General features: G+C 35.3%; 1 protein-coding gene and 2 long non-coding RNA genes across 3 annotated transcripts; 1 reads left to right on the top strand and 2 right to left on the bottom strand.

Annotated features, from left to right (window-relative positions):
• Positions 1–2,583: 2,583 nt before the first annotated feature.
• Positions 2,584–5,603, top strand: LOC107261741. Its single transcript, XR_001535643.3, has 2 exons — positions 2,584–2,979; positions 5,107–5,603. It is a non-coding gene; the product is annotated as an uncharacterized LOC107261741 (long non-coding RNA).
• On the bottom strand, positions 4,921–8,812 carry LOC125370656. The gene is made up of 2 exons (XR_007216683.1): positions 8,311–8,812; positions 4,921–5,962 (listed from the first exon to the last, which is right to left on the bottom strand). It is a non-coding gene; the product is annotated as an uncharacterized LOC125370656 (long non-coding RNA).
• LOC8283395 (protein PHLOEM PROTEIN 2-LIKE A10) lies at positions 6,194–8,304 on the bottom strand. Its single transcript, XM_002525256.4, has one exon. It carries the CDS (start codon positions 8,005–8,007, stop codon positions 6,703–6,705), a length of 1,305 nt encoding a protein of 434 aa, XP_002525302.1. The 5' UTR covers positions 8,008–8,304; the 3' UTR covers positions 6,194–6,702.
• Positions 8,813–9,800: the final 988 nt, after the last annotated feature.

Genomic DNA, 9,800 nt, shown 5'->3' with positions numbered 1-9,800 from the left:
TTTTGAATAAAATTAAAAAAGTTTTGGAAGTAGGAAAAAATTTCATTTTTTCCCTGGAGCAAATAAACCCAAGTGATACGGGAATAATTATCGATAAACGTAATAAAGTACCGAAAAAGGTTGTATGAAGTGACAGGGGCAGGTCCCCAAATGTCAGAATAAATTAGATCAAACATATTTTTAGATATAGTAGAAGATACAGGAAAAGGTAATCTATTGTGTTTAGCAAATTTGCAAATTTCACAACCACTATAGTTCATTTTTAAACAAAAAAACAGGTTTAAAACTCTATCAGATGGATGACCAAACCGCCAATGGAGTAGCATTACAAGATTGGCAGAATTGGTCGAGACAAGACACCAGTTGGGGGAATTTGTGAGATAATACAGGCCATTTTCAAAACGACCCTCACCATTCATCTTCCCTAAAATTCGATCCTGAAACATCAATTTAGAGGATGAGAATATAACATTACAATTTAGATTTCTCGTAATCTTACCGACAGATAATAAATTAGAGTTAAAGTCAGGTAAGAGAAGAATATTAGAAATATTTTTATGCAATAATTGAGAAGAGCCAAAACCAGAAATTTTAGCTTGATTTCCGTTGGCAACAATTACATGTTGGGAATTAGTAGGAACAAAATTTTATAATTTTGTTGCATCCCATGTCATGTGATCCATTGCCCCGGAATCAATGATCCAATTGTGAGAGGCATGTAATGATTTTATTGAATTTTTTGAAACCGAACTTGACCCACGGTTTGCTGGCGATGAACAATTGTCTGAAGCTGAAAGATTAATTCTCTAAGTTGAGCTTTTTCTATAGGGTCGGATCCGGGTCGGTCAGCTGAGCAAAATGGGCCGGATCCGGGTCAGAGAAATCGGGTCGGGTTGGATCGCTTGATTCGGGTCAGTGTAAGTTAAAAAAACCCGACCCGTGACAAGCTCCCCGCCCCGACTCTTCTTCATAACCCTTAGGCTTATGAACACTTATGCCGCCGAATCTTTTTTTCTCATCTCTCTCTCGTCTTCTACTTCTGCTTCTCCCGCCCCTGCTGATACCTGGCCGAAGGCTGGGATGGAGATGCCAGCAGCGTTCTTGGGAGTGCTCCTGCCTTCCGCAGTGGTCCCATCTCTCGATGGAGTTGCCTCGCGAGGGTGCGATGAGTGCGCGATATAAGTTTTTATTTTTGTGGTGTCGAAGCCGCTGTTGATGCTCATGGTCGCCCATCTGGTTTCCTCTTGCTGGATGGTGACCATGACAGCGTCTATTGAGGGGAGATGGCTCGACAACAAGATTTGGGATCGAAGAGCTTCATAGCTCGTGTCCAACCCGCCTAGGTAACTATATACTAGGTCTTGCTGAGCTCTTCTTCTCGCCTCTTCTGGATCGATTGTTGGTGGGAGGTAGCTTTGCAGCTCCTCCCATCTGGTCAAAATCTTTGTTGCGTATGTAGTGCTTGTTCTGGTCCCTTGCTTAATCTATGCTAATTCTTGCTTTAGATTAAAAATGTGAGCATAATTTTCCTCGTGGCCATAGAGGCCTTTCATTTTGTTCCATATTGCCTGTGAGTATTCCAGGAGCATGCAAAGCCCGGCTATCTGAGGCTCCATAGTATTAGTGAGCAGCGACATGACCAAATGGTCTGTCGTCTTCCACTCCTCAATTGCCTCCATTTCTTTCTTAATCGGTTGATTTGGATCGGTCGATTGAGGTTTACTTCGGGTCCTTGTGATGAACTCTAATTTCTTCCTACCACTAAGGCTGATGTAGACTGACCTTGACCATTCAAAATAATTTTGATTGCCCTTTAGTACAATGTTGGATAACTTTGTAATATCACTGTATGCCATTGGTGAAAGAGATTATTTTTGTATTTGTTGGTTGGTTTGGATTGGTAGGGGATGACAGGATCAAGCATGCTCTGATACCATGTAGAACCTGTTGTTATATTGATCTATGATGATGATTTATATAAGAATTCTGAGATTATATAAGTATGGATGTTCTATTATATACATGTATGCTTATAACGGTCCTTTAGCTATCTGTGATCCTATTCTAACGTTTCTTTCTAGCTTGGGAGAGGTGGAAGTGATTTTTCTTCCTTAAGGAAGAAAGGTTGCTCCTTTTCCCTGATTTGTGGCCTATGATGATCTGGACCGAGGCCATGACCAACAGTCTTTGACTGTTGGTTCTTCTTAATGATCCTTGACTGTTGGTTCTTGTTGATTGTGTTTTGATCTTGCTCCTCAACAATGCTTTTAAATATTTAAAATTAATATATGTTTTAAAAAGGGATAATGAAAATTCAAACATTCATCCTCACTCAAATAGAATGTGCCTTATTGCTTAAATTATAGATTCAATGAATAAAACATAACGTTTCATAAAATAAAAAGCATATGCATAGAAAATAAAGGGAAAAATATCATAAATATCTACTTTATTTAATTTTTGTATCAAATTTACTGTATTAAAAAATAAAACTAAGGGTTCTTAACTTCTTTTTTAAGATTTACAATTTTGGTTAATTTTTGGGCTTTTTCAATACAAAAAATTAAAAAATAACTGAAAAACAACCATATCATGAATTTAAAAAAATAAATAAATAAATAATATTTTAAAAATAATTATACAATAAAAATGATATTTTTTTTAGTTTTAAAATATTTTTGAAAAGTTTCAAAATAAAATATGTAACGAAGCAACCCCAAAATTATCAGGCCGAATCCAACCCGAACTAGGGAGCCTTCAACTGACAATTCCAAGCCCAGCCTCTAATTGAAAATTTTTAAGTTCAATGCAGAAAATTCAATGAAACCTGGAAAACCTCAAAACCCTGAAATTGAAACAGAGCAGAATTGTATACCAAAATCACATAACCGAACCGCAAAGATTAAAGAAGAAAGCTTTTCGGAATATGTTCTTAAGAAGCAGATTTTTTTCTTTCCCAATGGTAATTGGAGCTGTAGTGTAAGTTTTGTTATCTCTCTTTCACACTTCTTTGGTTTACTTATGCAAAATACCCAACTTTGATTTCCAGCTTGATAGCCTTACCCTTAAGCAAATTTTAGTTTGATTATTCATTTATTTAGTACCCACTACCATATAGATATAAAGGTTACTATTATTTATGATTTGATTGATTCCTGATCAAACATCTGTAAGATTTATTTGCATAATCTTGTTGCTTTATTTGTAGTTTCTTCTATTCCTCTCATATTCTATTTAATGTTCTTAGTGGTTTAAGAAATATTTGCGGTAGAAATGCTTCTTCAATTTAGGTATCAGAAGAGTGAACTCTCAGTGATGTTTACTTTACATGTTAGAGATGGTGGACTTGAACAGGAAGGAGCAGTTTTCACTATACCGGTAACAATGAGTTGTTGCCAATGGGTCAAAGTTTATGATAACCAAAATGTTTTCACTATACCTTCATAGTTGAAAAATGTAGAGCAAGTGTTTTTTTTTTTTTTTTTCTCCTATTGATGATTGAGAGCAATATACTTTTCTTTCTATTGTTTCCCATAGCAAGGCTTTATTGTTGTTTTGTTTTATAATAGTGGCAATATGCCTTTTTAAGCTGTATTCTAACAAGTACTAAGAGGATGGGTAAATTGGTGCTTTTGAGGATTAATTAAATAAATTTTTAATTGGAAATTTAAAGAACACAAAACACACAGTTTATAGTGTTTTGGCTAAAGATTTGCCTGCATCTACTCCCCAAGTTTCACTTGGGATTGTACTAGCAACTTAGTTGATTTACAACCTAAAGCCGGTTAGATTGAACCTAAGTGGCTTTCAAAGCTTCACATTCACTTTCAAACCCTTACAAAGTAATCCTAAGATTGTTATCTTATTGCACAAACAACCCTCCAAGCACTTTGTCTAAGCTCACTCAATAACCTCATTTAAGTGTTTGGAAACAAGTATAATAAAAATTCCTATGCTTTGACTCTTAAAAGGAAAGTTTTTAAGAGAGCTGAAAAATTAATTAGCAATAAAGTTATACATTTCTCATAGTTGAAACTTTTTAATTAGTCTCCTCTCAAATTTTTCCTGTTATTGCTGCAAGCATTTTATCGAATATATTAAGTTTCCTGATTATGATCCTTCTTTGTTTATCTGTTCGTACATAAAAGAATCTTCGTCTCAGCCATGTTCATCTATAAATGTTTTTTTACTTTTGTTATTTGACTATGGCTTGTCCTTTCATGATCTTATGAAATTTTCACCATGCTCTTCCATGATGCACTTCCATCTTGTCCATAATTCTATACAGTTGTATTTATCCACCAAAAGTAACTATTGCTATTCTTCCTGTGTTACATTTTTAGATTCATTGTACAGAAGTGCTATGCCATCTCTAATTTTCTTTTTCCTGATCTATCCCTCTCTCTGGTAGATAGCAAACAAAGACAATAAAATGTTATTACTCTTGCTAAAGAAGTTATAGGTAAAAATTATTTAAAGTCTTGCCAGTTTTCTGAACTTCTTTACTTTTCCTCATTTTTTATGCTTTGGTATTTTTATAAGGAGGTCTGTAAGAGTAGTGGATAGAAGAGATTGGTATAACACGACTTTCTCATTTGATTGAACTGAAGTGAGCAAAATGCATTTAGAAAAAGCAGTACTTCCTCTTAAGCACTCAATTCATGTGAAATATGATTCTGGGTCTGAAAGATAGATAGATATGCAAATTGTTTTCGGAGATTTCCAGTATGTAATTGATTTATACAAATCAATTTTAGTGTTTTTTTTCCTCCTGAGAGTTTAATAGAGCTTATCAGATAATCTAACTTGGCTAGAGAAATTATGTTGAACTTAAAGATAATTGGTTTCCCAATCTTTCTGGCGGATTGCAGATACAATATGGAAATGTAATTTGATCTGGGAAGATTTTCTACAGGAAAATGGAAAAATAAAACAATCTTGTTCTATAATTATATTCTTCTGCATAAGTTTTTCTTTAACCTTTTGTACCACTACATTTTAGGCAATCTTCCAGCTGGAAGTTCTAAATGTTGCGGAGCCCTTCACCTGGATTTTGCAACGACTTATTTTCTAGGCTTTGGAAGTAATTATATGTGGATATTGCAGGATTGGAGTTGTCTCTGGAAAAGCAATATTTGGTCCCCCACTTGATGAGTACTGGAAAAAGAAGCTTCAGGAAGAGGCAGCTGCAAAAGACACGGATACAAACTCTACTTAGTTGATACAGTGCAGTGGCAGTACGAACCAGGAGACTTGCTGAATAAAGAGGCGTAATATGTGTTCATCCATATACTGCTCTTGATGAAATACAGAATGTGGACATTGCAAATGCTAATAAATCTGGATAAAATGGTGCACCAGCTGCAAGCTTGTGGAGGTCAGTTGATTACGTTATTTGCTGGTCAAAGTGGAGAAGCACAATCAGCCTCATCTGTTGATTGACTATGTCATCAAACCTTCCTTGTATTACCCTTTTTCTTTTTACCTTATCCACTAGTTATATGAGCAGATGGTGCAGTTCGGTTTCATGCTGATCCTAACTAATATAAAGACAACAATCTTTTTGTTATTTTCTAATTGAAGCTTCGTATTAATCCTTCTCATTGGCTTTTTCATGCGTGGTAAAAATACTCGATTAGATCAAATACTTCTTCATGGATATAAGCATGTGAACCCAGGCGGCCTTTATAATTTATGTAACCAACTCATTAACCGTCTTAGGTCCTCATCTGGAACAATGTAAAGCTTCCAAAACAGATGATGTACTGGTAACAACAATTCTGAAAATGGTAATCATTATTTAGCCAGTGGCACAGCTGTCCAGCTAATACTCTCCTCAAGAAAGAGTTGCACCCATCAGCCATGCCCCGTCTCAGCGCTACGGCTCAATCCTGCAACCTTGCTGGATCGTTCACCCTGCCTTGAGGTGACAATTGTTAATCTGTTGCAAACCTGCTAAATCCTGAAATTTTTAGAATGGAGTGGATTATGACTGGAATAGCCCAAATAACCCGGAATATCTATTTTCGAATTAAAATAAATAAATATATTGATGTTTGGGAACTCAAAAAAATTCATAGGTTGAAGCCATGCTACAAGGGTTTTCAGTAGTCGACAACTGACAACGTAGAAAGCTTCAGGTACTGGTGTAGCTTCTGAAGTTCACCAGAATCAGTCAATGTTAGAAGGCATATGGAAACCCAAGAACCTTTGTAGATAAATCAATGATTGTACATTTTACATAGTATACAATCAGGTGTTCCTACGTCAGTAGTCGAACTAATAGAAGTACAATAAAGCATCAATAACTTGCGCCTCCAGGTTGCACGAGTGAAAATGGAGGCTATTGAAGGGTTGCTTCTATTCCTCACAAACTTCTTCAGTTATATTATCTGCTCAACCCACTAAATGCCTCAAAGATCATGTGCCTTAAACAAATACAACTTCCCTTTTCCACACCTTTTCCCTTGATGTCCAACAAAGAATAGAATTTCATCAATGCTTAGCAAGAGAAACAGCCTATATATGTTCAAAAGTATTATTCCATTAATTATGTAATATTATATATTTTTTACAGAAGCTGATATAGGAAATGGATTTGAGCTGCCCAAAGAAACTCCACGACGTAAATGGATCTTTCAAACAACAGTATTGTGGTGAAGACAATCAGAGATGACCATTAAGGAGATATGATTTAATGACTTAGGCTGGCACCATAACCCAAGCACCATCCAATATGTGCAAGCACAAAGAAAGACATACAGTTACAATTACAGAGGATTTTGCAGTAACATATCTCACAATTCCTAGGCCACTGTCAACAACAGCTTCATGAACAATATCAGCACAGCTTTTCAAGCCACCATAAAGCTTCTCCACCAAAAATTCCAAGAAAGATCTAACAGTCTCAAATGTAATCCTCCCAGTCACATCAAGAACAAGCCTCCTATTGCTTGGTACTGCTAAAGTTGATGATACTTTACCAACCCAGCCACCATCCTCAGCTTCATCGAATGACTTCCTTCTATTTGGTTCATTATAAAATGCTTCTTCTTCCCCGTTTAATTCTCTCTCTGATACACCTCCTCCTTGATCAATAGCCAAGACAGGAGAAGCGGATCTTGAATTGGCTCCCGAATCAGCATTTGTTAAAACTTCATGAGATGTCTTGACAAGAGTCTGTATTGCACCATTACAGACTGATACCATGACATCTGTCACTTGCTTTTCATGCTTGGGATTAGTCAATCCTGCAAATATTTCATCATAAGTGTTGATATGCATAGTCTTGTCAAGATAAACAGCAACAGCTGTGCTGACAAATAACTGAATACAATCACCAATAAGCTCTTTACACTTATTGCCACATACAACATCGACCCATTTCGTAACAGCAGTCATTTCCAAACCAGCAGAATCATTAGTATCAGCAGCATTGAATTCTGAAATTGAATTCTCCCCTCCACTAGAATTCCCTTCTTGATACAGAGCCATCACCAAGTTCCTAGCAAAGCTTCCAACAACAACAGAAACAAGACCAGACCCTGCAGGAGTTGAAAGCTTATCAAAAACATCATCCAAGAAACTCGAATTGGGATTGGCATTGGCATCATGATTAATTCTTGCACTGGATTGATAACCGCGCAAAATTCCCAAGGTTAAGGCTTGAGTAAGGCTAATTACTGATCCAGAAAACTCAGAAGACCTTGTAACTTTACAAATTTGCTTGAAACTATTGGGAACTTGGTCAGATTCTGATTGAAGAAAATCTCTCAAATCCTTAGAGATGACTCCAATTGTTTCAGCAGAATCAGAAATAACTTCAGCGACAGATATTAAAGCACCTAAAAGCTTAGAAATTCTTTTTCTTTTCTGAGCTATTGAAGGTAAGTGATAAGTCCTATAAAGAGCATAACTAGTGAAACCAATAGCTCCCAACATAGCAACCCATCTTTTCTTTTTCTGAGTATAATCAAGAACGCTCTTTTTCACCAACTGCAAGTCCATTCGAATACAATCAAAAGAGCCCAATTGGATTTGAGACAAAAAGCTTGCTAATTTCTTGATGTTCTCTAAGTTTGCAATGAAACAAGGCTATATACATGAGTCGATAAGCAAGTGTTATAGCTATACAAGCAAACCAAGAAATAAAGTTTTAGACTTCTCTTTTCTTTAAAACTTTCTGTTCTCGTACTAAAAAGGTAAACAGAAATCGAATAAATGAAAGAACAAATTAAAAAAGGAAATATTCTAATCCAAGTTTACAAGAATCGAGGAAGATAGGGAGAGAGAGAGAGAAAAGAGAGAAACCTGAAGAGAGAGAGAAGGGAAATGACGTAGAGGGCGGTTTGGTTGCAGAGAGGGAAAGTGGCGTCTGCTAGAAGAGAAATTATACAGGGAACCAACTCAACGCAGCCTGTGAAGGGAAGGCAAAGTGTATGGGCCATGTACGTGTTGGATTAATATCATTTCTGGATGTGAGAAGAGAAACAGTCAACTTCGATCTGTAACAGCCACTTGAATTTTAAATATATTTTATACCCACATCACATAAATAACCTACTTCTCCTTCTACAATTAATCCATTTTTTTCTCTATATATAAAAATTTAAAAATCTAAATATATTTTCTTTTTCTTTTTTTTTGGTAAGAAAATGACCAGTCAAAGCCCGAGAGCACAAAAAAACAAGTACTGCCTAGGACCGTAGATACTGAGAGAATCTCTAAGCAACAGATGCTGAACCTCCTTAACCGGCTCAAGGGAAGAATGAACTCCCAAATCATAAGCATAACCCATTTTATTCTTAACGAAGGTACCATCTTTCTATTCTTTTTGAACATCAGAATAATTAATTTCCATTAACAATATACTCTGTCCAAATACAAATTCTGAGCAGGTCAATGGAGTACTTGGATGTTACACCCAATGCCCCCCACTTAAATCAAAGTTACCATTCTGAAATGGTTTAGCTCAGGGCAAGTTAAAGACCAATACGAACATAACTATTTGTCGGAAAATAAATTATTATTTTTTTAGAAAAAAAGGTGTTGGATTTGAAACTTCAGTTTTCGCTTTCAGCACTAAGTGTGTGATTACCGTACTAAATTTTAAAAGTTTGAATATAACTATTAATTCTAATGGTTTAGACTACAATTAATTAATATCATTATTTTCTTTTTTTTTTATTTTGTAAAATATAAAAGATTATAAAATTTAAAAGATTTAAAATTATTTTTACACTATCAAGTGGTGGCTTAATGAAGTGCTTATATTAACTACGATAATTTGGTTTTAACTTTGAGAGATAGTTTGATTTCAAATTTTGAATGATTTTGAGTTATGTATGCCTCCTATAAAAATTCTCAGGTCACGCTTTAATTAGTTCTCTTTTATTTAGTTTTGAGTTTGGTGATACGGTAACCAGCTTGAATTTCGTCTCAAATTAGTTATGGCTCTATGAACATTCTGTAGTTAGGAGAGCTCATATAGTCATATTAGGGAAGGTTGTTTGTCTAGTACTTATGTATGTCTTAATTTATACACCAAAATAATAAATAATTAACACATATTCATTAATTTTAAAAAAATTCTTATATAGGCTTGGTGCATGTCCTTATCTATACACAAAATTAATAGATGTAGATATATTCATTAATTTTAAATAATAGAATGTGTCAATCATCTAATATCAAAGTAAAAAATACGCATACATACATATTACTCTCCTATTAATTGTGGTGTACATACAAATATCAAGTTTAGTCCGACCCACCCGGTTAAATCGTATACTGGAGGATGT

Source organism: Ricinus communis, chromosome 7 (genome assembly GCF_019578655.1).
Source record: "Ricinus communis isolate WT05 ecotype wild-type chromosome 7, ASM1957865v1, whole genome shotgun sequence".
NCBI classification, from domain to species: domain Eukaryota; kingdom Viridiplantae; phylum Streptophyta; class Magnoliopsida; order Malpighiales; family Euphorbiaceae; genus Ricinus; species Ricinus communis.
Note: the sequence above shows the minus strand (reverse complement) of the source record. Positions and strands in the feature narration are given on the sequence as shown.

Coding starts and splice junctions, on each gene's coding strand:
- LOC8283395 (XM_002525256.4), bottom strand. CDS start 8,007: ATGGACTTGCAGTTGGTGAAAAAGAGCGTTCTTGATTATACTCAGAAA.